The sequence below is a fragment of the Falco naumanni genome, chromosome 7 (genome assembly GCF_017639655.2).
Source record: "Falco naumanni isolate bFalNau1 chromosome 7, bFalNau1.pat, whole genome shotgun sequence".
NCBI lineage: Eukaryota > Metazoa > Chordata > Aves > Falconiformes > Falconidae > Falco > Falco naumanni.
This window is the reverse complement of record NC_054060.1, coordinates 32687839-32711359: the sequence shown is the minus strand read 5'-3', so window position 1 is coordinate 32711359 and position 23521 is coordinate 32687839. Positions and strand designations below refer to the sequence as shown.

The window sequence follows — 23521 nt, the reverse complement described above, 5'->3', positions numbered from 1 at the left end:
AACAGCAGGTCTTTGTTCATTCTCAATGCATGGGGCTGTAAATCCTCTGAGGGTGACCAGGGAAACCAAGGCCTTGCTGCCCTCATAAATCTCCCAGGGTGGCTGCTGCAGCCATTGCGTGCGCTCCGAGGGCTGCAGGTTTCCGATGGTCACTGCAATTGTAGGGTAGAAAATAAGCCAGTGTACATGCTAAGGGACAAGAAAAGAAGATGGTTTTTGGTCACTTGAACTAAAAGGTCGCCTGGATGGGTGGTTGGGAGAGACAAGAGAGTGTAACAGCCTTTAGAGCTTTTCTTCTGCTTCTTGGCAAAGCCAGTGTTGATCATATGGGCTTTGTGCGTTAAGCTGGAAGTGCTGGCAAAACCCCGGCTGTGGCAAACCTGGGGCTGCACCCGCACTTAGGATTGGTGCACCCACTTGGAAACGACCTGTTATCTGGGGAGTGGTGGGGAAGGTCTGAGCAGACCAGCACAATCCAGCCAGCACCCTACGGCCTGGATGCGGCTCTCAGGCTGGGTCCATCCTCTCCCCACCTTTTATCTTGCTCTGACTTCAGAGCAGGACGAGGGAGGACAGGGAATGGCCTTCAGGGCAGTGAGTGACACCCTGGAGCCAAACCCTTGTTATTGCACCAACACTTGCCGCCCAGTCCTTCCCAGCACTGTGGCCCTCTCAAATATGCTGTGGTTAGTGCCTTCTTACGCCAGTCCATGAGAGATAAAGGTCTTGCCTCATCACAACAGTGCAGGGTACTGTTTATCTCTTGCAATGCAGTGGGGTAATTTTGAGAGCTCATTGCACCAGGATGCCATCCATTTGCAAAGGCTGGGAAATCATCTGCCAAACCAGTGCACCTGGACATTGCCACCACAAATGCAGGGAGGTGGCTGACAGCACCAGTTCCCGGCGAGGCAGCTGAGCCCAGCTGAGTGCGACAGGCTCTCAAAGCGATGCTGGGCTGCCAGTTGTTGATTTTTAGGGTTTTTGTTCCTTCAAGTTTTCCAAGTCTGATCTTTCCCAGGAGAAATCTCTGTTTAACTGTGTCACCCAGCGGCGTGAAAGAGTCTGATCTTGTGGCAGTAGTACCAGATGGTGACTCGTAAGATTTGTGTGCACATGCCAGCTCCATTCTCATCTCTGTGTCTTAGCTGTCAGGTCTCCCCACCTCTGCTTCCCGCTCAGTGAGATGGGACATTTACTGCAGCCTCTTTGTCTGCCACCCAAACCAAGGATGCTCCATGTCTCCAGCCCACATGTTTTGTTCAGAACAGGGAACCCAATTAACGGCAGGTTTATAGCAGGTATTGCCCACAGGGCAGTTGTCATGCCTGCCTCTCCTCATTACCAGTCTTCTGTTTAGTCTTTGTGCCAGACTCCCCTCGAGTCTAGCTGCCTGGGATAGGACAAGAGCTGTTCCTCTGGATGTCTATCCATCCCCAGCAGTGGTAGAGGGAAGCTTGAGTGAACAAGTCCCTCCAGATGCTCTGACTTTCCTGGTGTTCTCACTGCTGTCACCAGCAAGCAAGGGCCTGCTGGTGCCCTGGGCCTTTTGTTGCTCAGCCTGCCTCCTTATGGACCCCGTAGCCCTTGGCTGGATGCTCCTTCCTCTTCTTGTCCTTCTGGCAACCATTTAATAAGCAAACCCTCCAGTGATGCTTTTCCTGGCAGGCCCACGATGCAGCTATTTGAATTCTGCCTTTTCTTTCTAACCAGGTTAATTTGCTTCCTCCTCCAGGCAACTGGTAATGCTTATGGGAGGGCTTTCACCTCCTCCTGCTGCCTTAGATCCCTGAGTACCACTTCCCCAGCTCGCCCAGGCAAGTGGCAGTCTTATTTGTTTTCAGTCTCCCTGGAACAAGCCTGGCCTTTTATTTCATAGCTTTATTCTTCCCTCCAGCAGCCCTGGAGCTCCCTTGCCAAAGCAAGAGAGGAGAAGAGTTGAGCTCCATGTGCTGAGATGTGACTGGCACTGGTGTGAAATGGTAAGCGGGCTCAGATTTGGCTATGTGGCCCAGATGTTTTTATTTTGATTTCTTTGTTTGTTTGCTACTTTTCCCGATGCCTGCTGTTTTGCTCTGGAGAATCTCAGCTTTTGTTACAAACAAATCAAAATATGAAAAGGAAAAAAAAAGGGAAAAGGAAGGTGTTGCAGGAAGCAGTGACATTTGGAAATGTGTGCAAAGCAATGCGGTGATGTTTGCTTGCTGAAAGCTTGAAAGAACAGCTTGGAGGCAGATTGAGGATGCCCCTCTTGGCTCTCAGTCCCCTTCCTCGGCTGCATCCCCGGCAGGCTCATAGCCCACCGGGATCACTCTCTTTGCACTTTCCCTCTGCAACCGCTAAGTGAATGCTAGATGGCATTTTAATAATACCCAAAGTCTGAGGATTTCATGTGGTTCTGGGAGTTGGGCTACAGAGTTGGGCTGTGGTGGGTTTAAATTTTTGAAAGAGCAGCCAAATGGGAAGAGCTCTGCAAATCCTGCACACGCCTAGGCTGAGCATCACTATACACTGACGTGGTGCCTCAGTTTTGCATCTCAGTTAGGTGGAGTTGGGAATGTATCATCAATTTAAACCTTTCACAGAAATATGGTTTAACAGCTCCCTGCCTGCAGTTCAATGTCTCTAATGAACGTTAGCATAGATCAGAATGAGGCACAAGCTGAAAAATTCAGATCCCAATCCAAAATATGAATGTGCCAGCATTTGGGTGTATAGGTCTGGAGCTGGAGTCTGACTCACTTGCAAATAGGGACCCTTTGCAAAACACGAATCAAGGTTCAAATTCCTGTCCCCCCTCCAAAATTAAATAAAGATTGCAGAAATTCTGAGAACTCTGAGTTTTGGTTCTGGGCCATCTAAGAGGGGTGAAGTATGTGCTTAAGTGCTTTGTTGAATAGGAAGAGACTTGAGCATGTGCTTAATGTTATTAAGTGCTTAGCTGTTTTTGTTGAATCAGGGCCCCTGGCTTTTAAAGTCAATACTAACCCCTTAGGCTGCATCTGAAAGGATTTGGAAAAGAAGTGGCATCCAGATACTGCTGGATGTTTGACTGCTGAGCTCTGCATTCCTGCTTTGAAGGCTTGTTCCTCTAAATCTGCTCTCATTGCTATTCCAAATCATCTAAATGACTTGTCCCTGGCCACCAGGTGATTATGAAGAGAGCACAGGGAGTTACAGACTTTTAACACATGCCCTGGCACAATTCCTGGAGAAGTTCAGCTGTCCTTCAGTTTCCATCAGTGATGTCTAAGGGTGATGCTGTTTTGCTGGCCCAGCTGAAGAGGCACCCTGCGGGCCTTCTGATGGCTTCTTTTGGTGGCTGCTGCGCTGCTCCTTGTAACCAGTTTCTCCTTGTTCCGAGAGGCCCTGAAATCAGTTTGGTTAAAAAGAGTGGGTGAGCATGAGCTAAGCAGGCTGCCTGTGGGTGACATGGGTTAGGGAGTCATCACAGGACCACAGCTGGCTGATCCGTCACCAGCAGCGGGGAACAGTAGCTGCAGGCAGTGAACTGTTCAGCCCATGTAGATGCTGCTGGAAAGAAGGTGTCCCCCAAAGCCTGCAACAAGAGGATGGAGATGAACATCATCCCCTGAAATAGTGTTCTGGTGGCACAAAAGCTGGGACTGCCGAATAGTGTTTCAGAAAAATGAGGCTCCAGAAATAGTGGGGGAAAGGGCAACTTTTCTTGCTTTACAGGTAAAAGAGTGTCTGAGACCAGGGTGGAAATAGAGGAAAACTAATGCACAGATGAAAGGCTTGAAATGAAATACATTATGCATGAGACTAACAGTTGGAATCTGAGAGCCACTTGGAGGTAATCATCTGAAAAGTGGGAACAGTTCTGGGCAACAATTTCAGCCTATTGCAGAGGCACCAAAATGGTTACCAGAAACTAGGTTTCCTTTTAAAGGAAAGACAAAGTTAAAATTGCAGGACTGGGCCTTCTCCAGACAAGCCAGATGCAGCCCTTCCTCCCCTGTGTCCTCTCCCAGGTCTGGAGGGACAGACAAGCTGGCTGCTGAGTCACTCCCAGGACAGGGTTGGCGGTGCTGTCCCAAGACCAGCAGTGCCATATGAGAGAGAGGCTTTGATCTGCAATGCCAACATCTTTTGGGGAAAAAAAAAAAAAATTCCGCAGTGCTGTCTTGCAGTTGCAGGTTATTTTTGTAAAAAAAATGTTCCTGTCTGCACATCTGATGCTAATACAGGAAATGGTAATGCAAGGATGCAGCGTGCCCTGAATCAACAGTTCAGCTGTGACATTCAGATTAAAGTTTTGGGCCAATAATTTCTGGAAATTGAAATGCCATTCTTTCCTCTTGCACGTTTGCAGTTGCCTGGGTTGATAGAAAATGTGTTCTTCCAGGACAAAGCCTTCATTAAAGAAGATTTAAAAGTGACATTTCCTCTTAAGCCAACTTTGTTAAGAGGCTCAGTACTCAAAAAATGACGGAACAATGAAAACAACAGAGATTCAGGTACTCTTGCAGGTCAGTTTGCACCTGAATTCAAAGCCAGCCTTTTATGCGTGGCAGTTTCTCATCTCAGTTTTTAAGTCTCAGAGACTGACAGCAAGTCCGTCCGGAGACCTATCTGTTCCGATTCAGACCCTGCTGTTTACATGTCAGGGGTTCCGTGACTTCATACCTGACCTTCCAAGTTTTATGGGACTCACTGATGCAAAGCCTGGAGCCAGTGACACCTTCCTTCCTCCAGGCACGTGCCTTAAGCAATAGGAAGAGGTCTGTGTTTGTTCTCCCTGGCACAGTGGAAAAGGAATTATTTCAGGCAGAGATTTATGTTGGTTGTTGGTTGTTGTTTTTTTTTGTAGTGGTTCCTTGACCTGTTATTGTTATACACTAAATGAGACTCACTCCTGTTAACCCTCTGAGTATGGAAAACCAGCAGGGAGGCAATGTGTGGAGATAAAGCTGAAAAGTTTAGGCTAAGTTCTTAAAAGCAAAATTAAGCTCTTAGATGAAAAGAATGGGAGGGTGAGATGGTGAGAGCAAAGTGATGCACCTAGCAGGCCATTACTACCACAAGATCTTTTAAGCCTTCTTCCTTTACATGTGACATTTCCAAATAGCAGGGGATGGTACACCTAATCTCTTCTGCCTCTGCTGCTGAAGGCTTGCGACCTTGGTTGAGTTACTTAGCCCACCTCAGCTTGCCCATATTCAAAAGAAGGTTAAAAGCCAGATCATAAAACGTGCTGTTTGGCACACACAAGATGCATGCAGGTTGTCTCAGTTTCATATTCAAGGGCATTTTTCACTGGAGGTGGAACTGATGTAAAGGGGCCTTTGTCCAAGTAAGCATCAGCTGAGGCTGAATGAACTCCTTTAAAGACTGTAGGGTTAGAATTTGCTGAGGAAAAAAACCCACCCAAACCCCATAAAAGTCCTTGCTGTTGCTGTCAGGTCTGTATGAATTAAAATATGTCATGGGCGCAGTTTGATCTTGCTCAGCTTTCCATGGTGTGCAGGGAGGCTCGATTGGAAAGCCTTCCCATGAGCATTTCTGCCCAGCTCCAGGCTCCCAGCGCATGGCTTGCTTCAGCTGAGGGGTCCCAAGGCCATCCAAAGCATGCAACTGCAGCCAGCTCTGCCTTTGTTGCAGGCAGTTTGAATGCAAATTGTACTGCAAATTATGTCCTTTCTTCTGGGAAGGGTTTAGTGCTTCGAGCATGAACCTCTCTGGTCCTGGGTTGAATGCTGAGCTGTGGCTGTTTATGGATGTGTGGTGAGGTAGGTGCAATGACTCAGCTACCAAGGAGAGCATGAAATGTATAAGCGTGTTTGGGATGAAACATTTGGACCGTGCAGCTGTCACTATTATTACACTTCCACTGCCGCCCATACATTAGCTGGCTAGGTTAGCCCTGTATGGGGTAAGCGTTCACCCAGGCTGAAATGGCGCTACTCTACTGCATAACAAGAGGGCTGTTGCTATACTTAATTATAGCAGCAATGTTACCATGGTTTTGCAGTGTCCCCAAAGTCGAGCTGGCACCAGCATTGCCTCTCTTGCCCTGTGGGGCTTTGCCTTCTTCCTCCCTTATCCCTACATGGGTGTCTTGCTGCTGCAGCACAGGGGGGAAAGGTGGACTGGAGGTGAGAGTCACTTTATCCTTCTTCCTCTTGGCAGGCAGCTGGAGTAGAGTGGAGATGCTGGGCATGTGGGGCTGAGAGGGGAACACGGGTTTTACTGGGGGGGCAGATGGTCTTAGCAATGTGAAGGAGCAAGGGAGGCCTCGGCAGCACAAGTGGTCCTCTGTCCAGCTGCCACGGGTGGGTGTCTGAAAGCTGGATCAGGGGTACGGGTAATGGCAGGAGGAAGAGATCTCGGTTAGCCAAACACAGGTGTGGTGGGTCTCCCTTTCCTGGTAATCAGGGATGCGTGTGCTTCTCTAGGGCAGATCGAGTGCTAAAGGCAGGGGGAGAGGAGAAGGGAGGACAGCCAGTGGTAGGGCTGGGTATGGCCTTTGTGCAGACTTGCTTTAGTAGGCTGACTCCCCGCTGGAGCCTATATTAATGTGGGACCTGAAGAGGATAAACTCATGCTCAGTGCACTGCTGTCCCTTGAAGAGTCTTTTCTGATACTGATATGTCCATGTCTAACCTTTTGTCAAACACATCTCATGATGGAGAGGCTTTCTTCTCCTCAGACTGTTCCGTTTCCTTCTGTTGGGAATTGTTCCCAGGCTGTCTAATTCTCAAGCTGTAAATTAAGCCCATCATTTCTATTCTTCCACTCCCAGTGTCTGATTACTCACAATTCAATAGATATTCTTCTGCAAAGACCATGCTGGTGAGGGCTGTTCCCAGCCTCATGTGCTGAGGTGAACACGGGCAGCATGGCTGCAAGAAGACATTAAACTAAGCAGAAGTCCGTGTCACCAAAGGTTAGGCATTTTAAAAAGTAAATATGAAACCCGGGCTAGGAGTAGAAAAGGAGTTAAAGAACATCAGATATGATATTGTAAGGATGAATCAAAAGTAATTGCAGCAGAAGTCAACTGACATCATCTGCTTGGTGATGAGGGAGAAAGAAAAAAAAAAGTGAGAAAGTGTCCAGCTCTGACTTTCATTTGAACAGTGTCCATGAGCCTGCGGAGGGAATGCAGCCCCCGTCAGTTACCATCCCGACATGATGTATTAGGTGATTTGTTAAAATGCTGGTAAAGTTTCTTTATGGTGAACAATGAGGAGGATAGCTTCGGGTTCTGCTTCTTTTCAGCTGTGAACATTGTGGGTGACACTGGTTTGTTTAACTTCATGCCCCCCCATCCTCCCCCCCCCCCGCATGCTGTCCTTATCAGACCCCTTCTTATCCTTAAAACAGAGGTAAAAATGAAGCTGATCTTGCCCAGCTTTCCACCCTTTCCATCCAATTCTCTTGCATGTCTTCCCTAATCTAGGGATGAAAAGCAAGTTTTACATCTTATTTGCCACTTTGATACCTGATGCAGAGAGTAGGCGCTGCTGGAACGGCACTGGGATACCTCGGGGGGCTCGGGGCTCACCAGCCCTCCTGAGGCTCTGCACTGCTGTGGCTCCTTGGCTGAGCAGAATTGGGTCTTTCACGGCCTGGGGGAGCACCACACCATTTGAGGCAGCAATGGGCAATTCAAAATCAGTCCTCTTCCTGACTCAACAGATGGGCTGCTGCCTGCAAAAAGGAAATGAATCTCTTTGCATGGCTCATAGTCTGACAGGAATGTCTGGAGAAGCTCTAATGTCGCTTCCCCAGAAGCAGCTGTTGTCTGCGTGCTCTTCCATGGCCTCCTGGGTGACTTGTTTTGCAAACAGTCCATCCTTCCTTCCACATTCCCTCTGGATAGAACTTTTTGCTGGAGGGTTTCCTGCTCTTGTCTCTTCGTTCCTGTACAGTTTTGCCTTCTCAGTCATGCCAGTGCAACTGCTCATGCTTAAAAAGTGAATCGCTGAAATATCTGGGTTAGCAAAAAGGAAAGAAGAGGTTATTTTTAACTCAAATCAGGGTAGCAATCTGCTTTCCAGCCATGGTCCCTGCACAGCTGGTGGGGTGACGATCTGCAGCAGAGGAACAGCCAAATGTAGGAAATGCCCAAACGAACAGTCAGGAGCAGGGAAAAGGACAGCATCGCTGTCCTCCCCCATTCCAGCATGTTTCCCCTCTTGTACATCAGATCAGGGGAGTCAGACCATTGCAGTGACCCCATGGGAAATGTCTGTCCCTTCACCTGGCACACGTGCAGTGGCACTGGGAGTGAGGGAAAGTGGGACTGTGTCTTTTGATGGGAGACCACAGTCAGATCAGCTTAGAGTAAGAGGAAACAGGACCCTTGAGGGACCTGATCAAATTGTCTATGGTTCCTAATGTAGCAGTCCCTAGCAGTTTTTGCCGTAACAATACAAATGTGGTAATGTTTTGACAGGCTGTGCTAGTGCTACATTTAAGGAATTTGGCCTCTGTGTCTTGTTGACAGCATGGAAATGTTTTAATGCTGTACAAACACAAGGAAATAAATGTAGGCTGCAGAAGAATGAGAAGAATAAAATGCATCATAACTATGCTGCAGTTACCTATCACTCAAAGAAATTGGTTTTGTTTTTAAAAAAATGGAAACACTGCCAGGATATTTTGCTTCAGTTTAGGTTATTTGCTAAAATTATTTGTGGTTAGTAATGAGCGCAAGGTTCACTTGTAATAATAATGTAACCATGGTAATATGATAACACAAACTGATGTCAGTCTGATTTGCTGATAAGATTTATATCCCATTATATTATCCAATGCAATTAAGAAATGCTTAGAAAATTAACATTAAAATAGATTAAAATAAAGTATCAGAGGCATAGTGACAGCTGTGGGTCTTATGCATCGTCCCCAAGTGGATTTTTCTGAATAACGTGTCACTCTGCCTCCGATGGGCTGTGTTACAGTAAGAAAGCAATTGCTTTCATTTTACAAACAGAGAATTGCAATGTTTCTCAACTTCTGCAATTTCCTACACTAATTTTAGTGTGAATGGTCACAAATGAACCTAGGAGAAGTAACAACTGGCAATTGGCCTCGTTTAATCTAAACTGAATTTAATGATCAGCAGGGGTAGAAAAAGGAAAGACAAATGTATGCATTGAGATGTAGGGGTTCACTCCCAGTGGGAAGGAAATTAATGGTGAGGTGAGGGTCAGAAACTCTTGCCCCTTGCCTGTGTGTTTTGAATTCACTGCCCATCATGCCACGCACTACTTTCTCGGGGCCCCTTTAATATTCCAGTGGCAGTCACCTGCTGTTTCTTGTCTTGTAAGCTCCATGGGGCAGAGACCACCTCTTTATTCCCTGTATATGAAATGCGAAGGGGACACAGCATTTCTGCCACCTAATAATACAATCATAAGCAATGAGCCAGGATAATCATAAAAGATGAGACATTTTATAACCGCCTCTGTACCAGACAGAATTACACCTCTCATAACATCCTAGCAACAGAGCTCCTCAATCATCATCTCTTCTTCCCCTGAAGATAACTCACTGCCTCCCCTCTTGTGGTTTCTATGTTTGAGTTTAGGGTGGGGAATCTGGGATTATTTGGTTTTGGAGAACTTCAGCTGATTATCCCAGTGAAGGAATAGCAATTTTACAAAGGAGTGTAAGAGCAAGTCCCTCAGCAGTTGCCACAAGCTAGGAGAGAAAAGGAAGAGTTTTGGACTCAGAGATTTTTTTCCACATGAGAGTCCTATTACTTAGCCCTAGCTAAGAGTTTTGAGACGTTTGGTTTGCTGAGATAAAGGCCTCCAAGGGTTGTCCAGTCAGAGCTAATCTGGGGACTGGGGCCTCCCTCTTATCTCAGCCTAATTTTTCACTGGAATGATTGACTGCATTGTAACCAAGAGGACCAGTCTTAGTCTCTTTTTCCTTCTGTGCTTAAAATACCTGCTTTACTTGAAGACGATACCTAGCCAAGGCACCCTTTCCTCAAACTTCTGACCTTATTGTCCTCTTCTGGTTCTGTCTTTCATCTATATCCCACCACCTATGGCTGGACTTTTCCTCTTGCTGTTCACAGACTTGATTTTGTGGCTTTCTGAACAGTGTCTTCCTGGGTAAACTAAAGGGACTGTATTTTATGCTCATTCTGTTTAGTCTTTCTGCTGTCTTCAAACCCTGCCCTTCCGGGCTCTCCCTCCCCTTGTCTCCATCACCTGTGCTCTGCTGAGCTGCATCCTAGTTCTTGAATAGTTTTCTGTGGCCCTGCCCTCACTTGCAGTGTCTTAGGTCGTCACATCTTGGTTTTCTTCTATTATTCACATAATCTGACATTTCTTGCTAGCTCTTCACTTGCACATCTCCTTCTACCATGCTGTCCAGCCTCCTAATTCTCATTGCTTCTCTGGCACCTTATTATTCCTTCGTCTGTGGGGTGAAACCTGAGTTCCTCTTCTTCAGATTCCCCTTCCCTTCCTCTTTGATAATGCTAGCCGCACAGTGACTCTGATTCAGTGGAAGCTGTAGTCTCCTCTCCACGTGATATAAGTAATTGACTGTTTTGGCAGTTCTTGTGTTTCTTTTCCTTCCTGGAACTGTTGCACTGAGAAGGATGCACACGGAAATGTCAGCAGGGAATGCAGGAGATAAGCAGCGTGTTATACTCTTCAGAGTGGAAGAGGTGACTTGGGAGGGAGGAATAGGACTGAAATCTACCAAATGATAAGTGGTAGTAATGACTGAACCTTAAGACAGATTTTATTTAGCACTGTAATTTATTTTTGAAGCAATGCCTACATTGCATAGTGCACAACGGCACAGAAATAGTTGAAATAGCTTTGCATAAATATTGCATGAAGCTTTGTGTACAACTGCATACAAGGCACAGAGCTACTTGCAAAGTCTGGCTAAAAAAGGTGAAGAAAAATGTGGGAGCTCTCTGCTTCCATGTCTAGAGAGCTTCTGGTACCTGCTTGGGAAAGTAAAGCTCCATTGCAAAACGGCTTTCAGCATAAACATGCTCAGAGGGTGCTGCATGCCAAGGTCCACACAGGAGAGAAAGCCATGGAGCAGGTTTTTGGGTCAGCAGTGGTGACCCGTAGGTTGCGGGGCAGGGGCTGAACCTACTTCTGGGCCTTTTATGGGCCCAGATGCATAAAATGGGTGGAGGGACAGTGGTCCAGTACGAGACTTGGGTTTTATTTCCAGTTTTGCTTAGTAACCTCAGTCAATCCCTTGCCCTTGGGGTATCCCTCATTCTTTCAGTGTTTCTGAGTTCCCTCTGCAGCTGCAGTTTCATGATCTCTTCAGTCTGGCAGGAGTGACAGTGCTCCCCCAAGAGTGGCTCTGACACCTCTGGCTTATTCCTGTGCTGCCTCACTTCCCACCTGCTGCAGGCACACACACCTATGTCTACATAAGCAGCTGGGACAGTGTAGCAGGTGTGGGTTTACGGAGCAGTATGGCTGCACCGAGGAGTAGCCAGCCACGCTGCAGCTATTTCAAGGGTGTTACTTTGGGCTAGTCGTGTTCTTGTCGAACAGATGGAATGGCCATTAATGAACATCCCTCAGTGGCTGGAGTGCTTTAGGTGTGCTCCCTTCTTCTGCTTTTGTTTTACCCCTCATCAGCTCAGTTCATTTGTTCTCAAATCCCTCTGTGATGTGAACCACAGCAGGGTAAGCCAGAACAAGCTAGAGAGTTCGTTCAAAAAAGTACTCTTAATCCAAACTAAAATATTAACATAGATGCGCTGTGCTGACACGGCTGTGTGGTGAGCCAGCTCTGGGAAGAGTTCAAAGGCAAAAATCAATGGAGGTAGCTTTAGCTTCGACCGTCCTCTGAGCTGGTGCATGTGGCCTCACCTGCGTTTGGACTCGCATTTGGGAGGGCTAATTATAAGCTGCAGGAGGAAAATGGATCTCCTCTTCAGAAAGCACTATGCATCAGTTTAAGGCAGCTGTGAAATAATGATCCGTATTAGCTGCAGGCTCTCAGAAGAAGAAATACCACCTGTAACAGATAAGGTGAGTGTACGGCACACCGCAATGTATTGTCTACTGCAAAGAGCATGGGAGCAGGGAAACAAATTTCATCTGAGACCTTTCAGTACCACAGACACTCATACCCTCCTGAGAGCAGAGGGAGAGCAGGGAAGGCCATGTCGTTATGCTCATGATGTCTGTGAGAGCCGCTGGACGGCAGGCTGACATCTTTTCCAACAAACCCCATACTGTGAAGGGCTCCCTCAATGCTTTCTTCTTCCTCTTCCATATCCCCCCCTCGGCACATGTCTGCAAATCAGTTCTTCCTGTATTTCGATACTAAGATTTTTCTTCAGCATCTGGATTTGCTCCCCTCCGCCCCCGCCTTTCCACTGCTTCGCCATTGAAAACCTAATTGCAGACCCTTTGCTGCAACTAGTCTACACGCTGTTATGAAGTTCACTTCATTACAGCTTTTTTGGCCAGTCGATTCAACGGGGCTTCGAAGCAACACTTTGTCTTGACCCTTGTGCCTACAGCGTGCTCAGCACCCTGGTGCAAGGACTGTCCCGTCCTCCTCTGCTTCCCACCTTCCCTCCACCCTCGCCCCTTCAAGCCGGGATTCCCCCCGCCCCCCCCAGGTGCATCATTTCTGCTCCAGTTCGGGACGCGTCGGGCTGTATGAGCAGCACGACCCGCACCGCCGCCGGCCTGTGCGGGGCTCCGGGGGTCACCGGCGAGGGGAGCGGGCAGCACGGCCGCCCTCCCCCGGCCCGCCGGGGGACGATGGAGGCGCGGGCTGGGGGGAGGAGGAGGAGGAGGAGGAGGAGGAGGAGGAGGAAGGCGACCGCGGGCGTGGAGCCGCCGCCGGGCGGGGAGGGCAGAGGGAGGGAGGGGCGGCGGTGGGCGGGCGCGGGGCGGCGGCAGCCGGGGAGGGAGCCGGGCGCCCCGCGGCCCATTCGCGACCGGCGGCGACGGCGGCGGCAGCGCGGGGCTCGGCGGCGGTTGCCCCCCGCGGGCAGGGCCTGTCAGCGGCGGCCGCCCCCTCCCCGGCGATGAAGGCGAGCCCTGCGGCAGCCGCCGCGGCGGCGGCGGGGCCGGGGCAGGCGGGGGGGCCGCGGGAGCCCGATGCGCGCTGGCGGGAGAAGGGCGAAGCGGAGGCGGAGCGGCAGCGCACCCGGGAGCGGCTGGAGGCCACGCTGGCCGGGCTGGGCGAGCTGGAGTACCTGCGGCAGCGGCAGGAGCTGCTGGTGAAGAGCCTCCTGCTGCGGCGGCCGGCGGGCGCGGGGCCCGGGGCGCAGGGCGGGCGCGGGGAGCCGCCGGGCGAGGGGCCGCCGCCGCGCAGCCTGGAGGAGAAGTTCCTGGAGGAGAACATCCTCCTCCTGCGGAGGCAGCTGGTGAGCGGGGGGGCCGGCTGCGGGCGGCGGGGCCGGCGGGGTCCCGGCGGGGCGGCGGGGGCTCGGCGCGGAGGGGCTCGGCGGGGCCGGCGGGGGCTCGGCGCGGAGGGGCCGCGGGTGCTGCCCGCGCCGCTGTCACACGCCGCCGCGGCGGTGGCGGCCGCCCAGGTGAGGCGGCGGGGAGCAGCGGCCGCGGGGGGCCGGGCCTCCGGGGGGCCGGCCAGAGCGCTGACACCGGCGGGCGCTGCCGGCGTTTCGCTGGGGGGTGTACCGTGCCCCTCCCGGTTCCAGAGCCAGGCCGGCGGCCCATCGCCATTCAAGGCGTGAGCGGCGCTGCCGTTGCCTTGAATGGAAGTTGGGAGCGAGCGCCTGGGTCGCAACCCGGGAGGAGGTAACGAGCGTTCCGGCGCGGGCGGGATCGGGCCCCTTAAAATAAGGGATGCTTTTGTTGAAGGACGCGCTGTGTAGCTGCTGTGGGAAGAGATGGAGGGCGGCATGAAGCGGCAGATCATTTTTCAATGAAAATAGCGTACAGCTGTGCCTGGCCGTCTTTGTGCGTGGCTCAGCATTTGCTTTCACCCAAGGAGAAGTTGGACTGCGTGATTTTTTTTGCTTGATTTCTTCTTTTCCCCGCCCCCCACCCCCATTTTTTTCCCTTTTATTTTTTCTTCTTGATCTTTCGGTTTAGTTAATTTAGAATTATTTCCTTCTGTAAAAGCTAAATATAAACGATGCTTCTGCTGAGAAAGAGGCTGGCTGCTAAAGAGTCGTAGTGAAGGACCAGGGAATCATTACTCAAAAAAACAAACAAACAAAAAAAAAACAATCCAAAAACTCCCGAACCCAAAAACCCCCCGTGGATTTGTGGTAGCACTTTTAATTTGTGCACTTGACATTGCAGATTGGAACCAGATGCGGTGCTCGCGGGGGGAGGGGGACACCGGTGGCAGTAGCAGGCGCAGCGAGTTACCGCTGGAACCCATCACCTCTGGCAGTCTGGCTTCCAGCCGGCTCCCATTAGAAATGGGGGACAAAGACCTGGGATCGCCCCTTTGGTTCTCCGAGGATGGTGTTAAATGCCAGCACTTCTTCAAACGGCCTCGCATTTGCTTTCCCTTTGCCTGAGGACTGGACCACCCCAGGGGAAAGGTTGTCCTGGATTTAATGGGTTTAGAACGAGTCCAGTTATGAGCATCAAAACTCTTTGCAATGAGCGTATCAGAGCACCGCAGGGTGCTGATCAAATGATGCACTTAAAAAAAAAAAGGGCGGGGGGAGAGAGAAACCTCCTCCTGACTCCCCCACTTTCCTCAAAGCCAGAACAATTAAAGGGTATGCAGCTGAACAGATGATGGATAAGCAACATTATAATACACACAGGGAAACTGATTGCATTGACCGTGGGTTAATGAGTGCCTTACAAAATCATTTCTTACTGCTTATTTTATGCCATCAAATTACCTTCATAAATAGCCTTAAAATTCATCTCACAGCAATTTTATACAATTATAATGGGAGAAGAGGAAGAATTACTCTTCCTTCCTGCTGCACTGAAAAACTAATAAAAGGGCTGTGATCCCAGCTCTGGGAATCTTGCTGTCTATATGGCAGACTATAAGCTCATAATGTGCAGCAGAACAAGGTGGTTCCCCCACTACAGGCACTTGTTGGCAGAGCTGTTTCGTCCCTTTATGTGAACAGATGTGATCTTTGACTAACATCACTGTGGTGGTGAACATCCCCTATTACAGTGGCAAAGCTGTCTGTTCGCTGAAGCGGCCCGTTTCATGTGCACAGGTCTGGTTTGACCGTATCGTACAATACAGCATTGTTGTTACAGCTGTGGTCCCGCAAAGGGGCGAGGGGCCCTTTGCCAGCATCGCATCTTGGTCTTCCCAAATTGTGGAGCATGCTCCTTATGTAGAACTGGCTGGAAGAGGCTGGAACGAAGTGCCTGCGTAACTCTTCAGTTAAATATTTATCCAGAGCATCTATCTAGAATTTCAGAGCTCTGTTCTGTTTTTGTTTGGTTTTTTTTTAATAAAAGAATATTGACAAGGCATTTTTGCGATGCTGAGATGGAGAAAGCTGATTGTCTTTGGAGCCCCTTCATGTCTGCTGCACTGAATGAGCTGATGTTGTTTGTCTTCTTGTTTTCCAGAACTGCTTGAGGAGGAGGGACGCCGGCCTATTAAATCAGTTACAAGAGCTAGATAAGCAAATAAGTGACCTCCGCCTGGACGTGGAGAAAACGACGGATGAACACCTCGAGACAGACAGTCGTCCAAGTTCAGGTGAGGCAAAATGGGGCCTCCCTTGGCACCTCGAATTAAACTGGCTGTAGTTTTCAGTACTACAGTAGTAAATGTCTATAGCATGTTCGCACTCTGGTAATTAATGCCTACTAGCAAGTTTCACCTACCACTGGAAAGGTTGCTGTTTGTAGGCAAGATATTCAGAGGAGCATTCAGTTTCAATTAGATTTTTAGTGTTTGGGGCATTTTTAATTTTTTTTCCAAGGTCACCCACGAATTAGTTCAGAAAGTTCTAATTCTCCTGCACATTAGGAAGGAGGCTACAGGAAAAATGGTGAAAGGAAACACTGTCAGCAGGAGGAAGATGTCAAAATTGATCTTAGAGCCAGAAGGGAGTACTGAATCAAACAATTTGATGGGGGACCACATATTGCATTTCATCCCATTCTAGCTGCGTTGAAGCCAGTAAGTGGTATTTAATAATGGGGAACCTTTCCTAGAGGCATCTAAACTTGTTCTGAAGACACAGAAGTAGAGAATCCACGCACTTGCAATTGTTAAAACCGTGGTAATTTCTAATCTGAATTCGATTTGTTCCAGCACTGATTTTTTTTATATGCTTTTCTCCCATAGAGTAAGGTCTTCCAGTATCCAGTTTTTTCTCCTCTTGGAGGTGCTATACAATGTAATTCCTGACTTTCTTTGATGAGCTAAACAGGTCAAGTTCATTAGGTCATTTGTTTTAAGACATTTTTCCAAGCTCTTAAATAGCTTTATGGCCCCTTTCCAGTTTTTTAGCGTTATTATAAGCATGCTGGATTCAAGGACCAGGCACACTATTCCCAATGTCTTTCTTACCAGTGCTGTATAGACTGCTGAAGTAATTTCCCTGCTGCTATTCAGTCTTTTTGTACATCCAACAGTCTCATTAGCTTTTTTTGCCATATCATTAAGCTTGATTGAGCTGCTTTTCCACACTGAATCCTTTCCAGGATGCATCCCCATTCTGTAGCCATGACCTGCATTCCTTATTCCTAAATGTACAATTTAAATTTTTATTATGGTATGTCTTATTTTTCTTGAGTAGTCCAAATTTACCAGGAAATTAGATTTTCTGTGTCTGCACATTATTTACCATTTTTCTTCTTTCATGTCTTCCACCAATACTATATTTATCACCAGAACTTTGAGGAAAATAATGGATAGCATTGGGCCCAACACTTGGTAGAAATTTTGTAGTCAAATAATAGCTGGAGAGTCTGTCTTGGAAGTATAATACACTGTTAAATGAGTGGGCTGTCAAACACAGCCTGGATCCTCTTGCTAAAGTCTGAAAACCCCTGTAAAGGTTAAAACCCCAGCCGCTGTACAGGTTAAAGCAAAAAAAGTTCAAAATTTCATACGCTAAGTAAAGTTCTGCTTTTTTACTTTTAAGTGCTTTACTTTTAAATGGAATCCTTCATAGCAATAAGGATATTACTAAATTGTACACTGTTTTTTTGGGTGACTGAATGAAATCCCATAACTAATTGCAATAGACTAAGCCAACATAAACATCAGCTTGACTGCCTTTCTAGGGACACAAATGGTAACTTTGTGCAGACATAACTAATATAAATCCAAACTCTTATTTTTATAGGGTTTTATGAGCTGAGTGATGGAGCTTCTGGATCGCTCTCCAATTCATCTAACTCTGTCTTCAGTGAGTGTTTATCCAGTTGCCATTCTAGCACTTGCTTTTGCAGCCCTTTGGAGGCAACACTGAATATCTCAGATGGACGCCCTAAATCTGCAGGTATAGTAAAAGCAGGTCGAATACATCATACTCCAGGAGGTGGCTTTGGCTTTGGAAATACTGCCTCAGGAGTATCTGGGTTGGATTAACCCTTCTTCCTTTCATTTGACTTACTATGCTCTGAAAAGGTACCAGTGCCTATCATGTACATGGGTCATGAGGCGGGACTGTTTGCCCTCCGCTAGTCCAGCCTTACATGTGAATATGTCCCTCTAAACACGTGAAAATATGACAGCTGCTCTACCCAGTAGAGGGCAGTGGTAACTATACACATAAGCACATTAGTCGGCTAATTTCTCATGGTTTCCTTTAGAAAAGCATTTTCAGCAAATAGCAATAATTAAAGACACATCACAGCCATGTCTTCATTAAAGTGACAGAGTAAGGAGCTAGCTACAGGTTTTAGGAGGTCAGGCTGCATGTCAGTCTGTTTACAGCAATCATTTTGTCAGTTCTGATGGTCCTCAACCCCCAGGTGACCATGCTGAGCTGTGTCCTGCATTTATGTCATATAAACAAATAGACATCAGGAACAGGGAAAAACCAGGTCTCTTTGACAGAGACTTTCCCTGGACACTAGGCTGAAGATGCAAACCTTAATGTGTGAGGTTGGTTAAATAGGAAGCCTCCTTTGTCTGTTGTCCAGATAGGACACTTACCTCAGTAGGACTCTGATCGTTACTGGTTGCAGACATGCTCATTCAAAAGTTTTAGTTCATTTTGGGTTGTGGAGGATGCTTCTAACCATAGTATTTCCAATTTCCGTTCTGCTCTTTAAGGTTAACTTATAGTGATTTGTTGTGAATCAAGGACACAATAATTCACGTTCTTCTAACTCTGAAGTGGGAAAATACAGCCTGGGATACATTCATACTGAGATGCTGAGAAGTCCTCTAAGTTATCCTTTGAGCAGCTTGAGGTAATTTAACGTACCCCATTGTAAGGTATATGTGATCTTCATCGGCCATACGTAAAAGGAAAAACATACACAAGGAATTCCAGCTGATTGCGTAGCTGGTTGTTTTCTGTATACATCATGAAAACCTAAAATTTTCATTATTCATACTGTCTCACTTTAGTGATGAAATTTCACCAACTGGCATGTTTCAAAGAAATCTTTTTGTCAATGTTTCCAGGCTTTGATGTAGAACTTAGGAAATGTGGGAGAACTGTGAGGTGATCTGGAGGAAGTTCATGCTCCTAACTTCCCTGTTCTTTCTCTCCTGTTCACACATGATCTCTGTCAGGTCTGAGAGACCTCTTTTGAAACAAGCCTTAGATAAGTGACAAGCACTGAGCATTCAAATTTGAGTACCCTGTCTGAAGTTTCTAGCCTAAGGGTAGAAAACAGGACTGACAGTGACCTAGAAGGATCATTTAGATTGTACCCCTACCCAAGTAGACAAGGGCAACATAAGCTTGAGAAAATAATAATCTTAGGTGCTTGGACCGAAGCCCTGCTCCTAAGGTTGCTTACCTCCCAAGTAAGTGCCTTAGCCATTAAGTCTGACTCATGCATCTTGACACGCACTGGATTTCTCTTACAGAACTCTTTGCAGAGCTAAGGCTAGGATGTCAGCTGGATTGACCTGCACTTCTTGTACTTCTATGGAAGGCTGAGCCTGTTTCCCATTCTTTAACACTTTATTGCTCACAAGGAGCATCTGTTATTGTTATTAGCATTATTATAATTATGAAATAATTATGATGATAAAAACAATAGCAATGATAATAATAACAACGATAAAATTAGATCTGGAATTTTTTTTGTGACCCAAGGTATGCTTGAAAAAATTTGGAAGTTAAATTTGTCAATAAGCTGAAAGAATTCATTGGTGTCTTGTCTATATTTTTTGTTACTCTTTGGATTTAGTAAAGTAAAATATAAGATTCATATGTGCTGACGCCAGCAGCGAGTTTTACAGGTAGCTGTGTAACGTATAATCATAAGAGACCCTTACAGACTTCTGGATGGCTTGCAAGTGAAATAGGAAGCTCTTAGCAACCTAGGCACAGTTTGCGACCAACGTAAATGTTGTCATTAGGGCTGTGATTTTTTTTATTATTCTTTTTTTAACCGTGTAGTCATATTGGGGTAAATCCTACGTAGCTGCAGTTACAAAGACACCCACAGAAGAATAGTGCTGCTTTTGTATTGCTTGAATCACATCCCTGGTTGCAAGGTTTCCTCTGAACAGCGCTGCTGTAGTTGAAACATTGCATCGTATGTGTAGATGGGACCAGCGTCCTTGGCAGCACGTGAAAAATGTAGCAGAACTGTCCCTGGCAGGCTTTCTAAACTTTTCTAAAATGCCTTTCAGATCTCATAGGCTGGATGGACTATAATAAGGAAGGCCAGCATGAGGACCAGACCGCAGGCTCTGTCTGTCGCTCTTTGTCCACACCGCACTCAAATTCCCTCGATGTCGTTGCAGATGTACATCCAAAGTACCAGTGTGATCTGGTGTCTAAAAATGGGAATGACGTCTACCGGTACCCCAGCCCACTCCATGCAGTAGCTGTGCAGAGTCCCATGTTTCTTCTCCCCGTGACTGAAAACCCCCAGCGAGAAGAGGAGAGGCTTGGTTGTGACGTTAGCGATGTTTGCGCTGGATCTGAAACAGACTCTGGGAAATCCACTAACACCTTTGTCCCGCAAAGCTCCTGGCTGGCGCCGTGTCCTTCCACCAGCAAGAGGATAGACAGTTACATCTTAAGCCTGGTTCAGAAAAAGACTCACGCGGTAAGGACTAACAAACCCAGGACGAGTCTCAATGCCGATCCCACCAAAGGGATCTTGAGGCATGGAAGCATGTGTGTCAGGCAGCCTGCTGGGGTGGTGGCTCATGGTAACGTCGTGAACCTGAAGAGCTCCAAGCAAGCATGCTTGCCTTCTGGTGGGACCACTGCTCTGGACCATGCGGCACCCTCCCCATTAAAGCAGAGGCCAAGGGAGCCGGCCGGTGAGCAGCTGGAGAGTAGGAAGGCACCTTTGCCAGCAGCTTTCCCACCCGCCACGACAAGTGAACTTCAGAGCAAGCACCTGCCACGGGGTGTCAAACCGGCACCTCCAGAGCTCAGCCGCAACGCAGTGGCTGCAGCGGGGGATGTCCCCAAAGAGAACGGTCAGCTCTTTGCTGCATCTCCCAAAGAGAGCCCGGGGAAGCCCGTGGTGCTGCAGCCGGAGAACCACCGGGTCAGCCAGCCTCCCAAAAAAGTCCTGCTGAAGAGCAGCTTGCAGGCGGCTCGCTCCTCATCGCCTGCTGTTGAGGAGAGGCCCGCGCTGGATTTCAAAAGCGAGGGCTCTTCCTCCCAGAGCCTGGACGATGGGTTGCTGGTGAACGCCCAGTACATACCGGCCCAGCAGCAAAGCATGAAGCTTCACAAAGGCACCCGAAATGTCAAGATTTTGAAAAGCTCCGTGCTGAAACACAGGCCCCACCTTGCCAACGGGCTGGAAAACAGTGCGCAGACCTTGCGGGAGAAAACCAAGCCTGTTGGCAAGAAGTGCCGCTTTCCTGATGAGTTGGATACAAATAAGAAACTGAAGAAACCCTCCTCACGGGGGAAGAGAGGCAGCAGCCTGCAGCAGGAGTCGGGCATCCCAAGTCGGCAGGCTGGCCTGCACAAATCCGCCATTCGGTCCCACGGGCATGGCCGAGAGGTCGTGGTGGCCAAGCCTAAACATAAGAGGGCTGACTACCGCCGGTGGAAGTCATCGGCAGAGATTTCCTATGAGGAGGCCCTACGGAGGGCGAGGAGGAACCGGCGGGAAGGTGTGGGGGTCTACTCACAGGTCCCCCTGCCCTACGTCAGCCCATACGCCTATGTGGCCAGCGACTCGGAGTACTCGGCGGAGTGTGAGTCCTTGTTCCACTCCACCGTGGTGGACACGAGCGAGGATGAGCAGAGCAACTACACGACAAACTGCTTTGGGGACAGCGAGTCAAGCCTGAGCGAGGTGGAGTTCGTAGGGGAGAGCACGACAACCAGTGACTCTGATGAGAGCGGGGGCCTTATTTGGTCTCAGTTTGTCCAGACACTCCCCATCCAAACAGTCACAGCCCCAGAGCTGCATGAAAATGCGGCAAAGGCCTTTGTCAAAATCAAAGCCTCCCATAACCTCAAGAAGAAAATCCTTCGCTTTCGGTCGGGCTCCCTGAAGCTCATGACAACTGTCTAATGAGGTGACTCGGTGGAATGTATCTGCTTCTGCTTTCCGAAGCAAGGTGCTTTTGTGTACATATTTCCACAGATTTTTTTTCTTTTTATACAAATATTTAAAACTTAAGGTAAATTATGTCACTTGTCTTCAGAACTTGGGTGGATACTAGTGCCTTTTACGTGGAAATAAAAGACCGTTATACTTGTTTTTAAAAAAACAAAACCATAACAATGCCATTTCAGTGGTGAACAGCCTCCAGTGCATGGTGTCAGAAGGCTTTGAAAAAAGGCTGATGTTTCTGGGAATGGATCTTCCTTGCCTAGTTTTTCCAGTTCTGGGTCTTATACAGGATATCAACAGCTTAAGGTCATAAGTTTTTAGGGGATAAGGGGGAGGGTATGTGGGTGGTCTTCATGTTTTTACTCGTCCCTTTCTGCTGCTCCTGTTGCTACATCTGGAACTTCTTCCTCCTGGCCTTTTTTTGGTTGTTTTTTTTTTTTTTTTCCTTTTCTTGTTGATTCTCTTCTTGAAACTCACCCCTGTCCTCCCCCAGCCTTCCCCCAGCAGGAAAGGGCTCCTGTTCAATCTCTCTGAGGTTAAGTCATCTTCTCTGGAGTGCACTCTGCTCTGATCTCCTGGGAGTCCCACTCCGGACGGTGGTGGTGTTGAGAGTAAACTGTTGGAGTAGCTGACCAAGGTGTAGTAACTTCAGTATATTGTGTAAAACTGCTTTTGAAAAAGAAAAAAACCCCATATGCATGTCACGTGCATGAGTATCAGTAGTTTTAATATTCCTGTTGATGTCCAATTTACTGTACATCATCAATGGCTGTTTTTATATATATATATCATTGTGTAAATTAATATAACACATCATATGCTGTAATAAACAGTCTGTTTTAATACTTAAAGTTTGTTACATTGATGCAGACCCAGTCAGTGGTTTTATATTGACTCGGTCACCACTTAGATGTCTCCGATGTGACCTGTTAATGTTCTCTGCATTTAGCCATGCAGGAAACGGAGTAAGATTAAAATGTTGCTGGGAATGTGACTTGTGCTTTGAAGGAACCGGATTGTCACGGCTCCTCTTGTTCTTTCTGTAACTTGCATTTTTTAAGGACAAAATGGGATTTAGGAGCTCGCAGGCATTTTTTGGTTGTTGCTTACAGGCAGCTCGTGTTGCGGAGCAGATGGAAATGTAATATTAATCCTCCTTGCTGTCAGGGTGCTTGCAGACTTTGGTTGGTACAACATGGGGGCAGATGGTAGGTTTCTGTAACCAAATAGATGTGTGTAATGCAACAGGTGTCCCTCTGAAATGTCCAGGAAATAAATCCCCAAGAGCTGTGTGCTCTGGAAGCTGGGCTGGGTGGAGGAGAGCACAGACTTGCTGTCCCTGGTGCCCTCTTTAGGTACGGTAGCTGACTGCTATCACAGCCCTGATAAGGTTATGGAAAGAAGTGACAATTGTGTCACCCACTGGTCTCTCTTCCCATCTTTCTTCCCATAGGACTGGAGGTGAGTCTGCCAACAAAGGAGAAAGGAGCTAACTGTAGACAGCATTGCTTCTCTTCGCAGCAGCAGCTTTGAAGCTGCCTGGTGGGAAGGCTGGAGGTTTATGGCAGGGCCCAGAGGCTGGGCTGGTTTCTGCAGGTTCATCTTCTGCTCTGGCACCCTTGAAGTGGTGGACGTACAACTGGTGTGGATGCTGTGACTGCTATGAATTTCAGGGATATGTGTACAGCTTGTCCATTCCATAGCAAGGTCTGCTGAGCAGACACCTTCCTTCGTGATGACTCTGTGTCCTTCGGGCTGTCACCTACCTGAAAGGCAGAGGGTTTTTTCTCAGTTTTCCTTGCATTGCAAATGTAGCAAGGAGATATCTACTCAGAATTAAATGTCTTGTGGAGCATCTTCTGAGACAGTGGTAAATTTCTAAGTGG

The 23521-nt window shown here is 47.9% G+C and overlaps 1 protein-coding gene across 3 annotated transcripts; it reads left to right on the top strand.

Annotated features, from left to right (window-relative positions):
- The first annotated feature begins 12934 nt into the window (after positions 1–12934).
- DACT1 (dishevelled binding antagonist of beta catenin 1) lies at positions 12935–22486 on the top strand. Of its 3 annotated transcripts, none has more exons than XM_040602054.1 (4): positions 12935–13360; positions 15522–15654; positions 17255–17317; positions 19732–22486. In XM_040602054.1, the coding sequence occupies exons 1-4, from the start codon at positions 13019–13021 to the stop codon at positions 21591–21593; spliced, it is 2400 nt and encodes a 799-aa protein (XP_040457988.1). In that variant the 5' UTR covers positions 12935–13018; the 3' UTR covers positions 21594–22486. The 3 variants fall into 3 exon arrangements, with proteins under 3 accessions (XP_040457988.1, XP_040457989.1, XP_040457987.1); XM_040602055.1 differs by having other exon boundaries at positions 17255–17410; positions 19846–22486; XM_040602053.1 differs by having other exon boundaries at positions 17255–17410.
- Positions 22487–23521: the final 1035 nt, after the last annotated feature.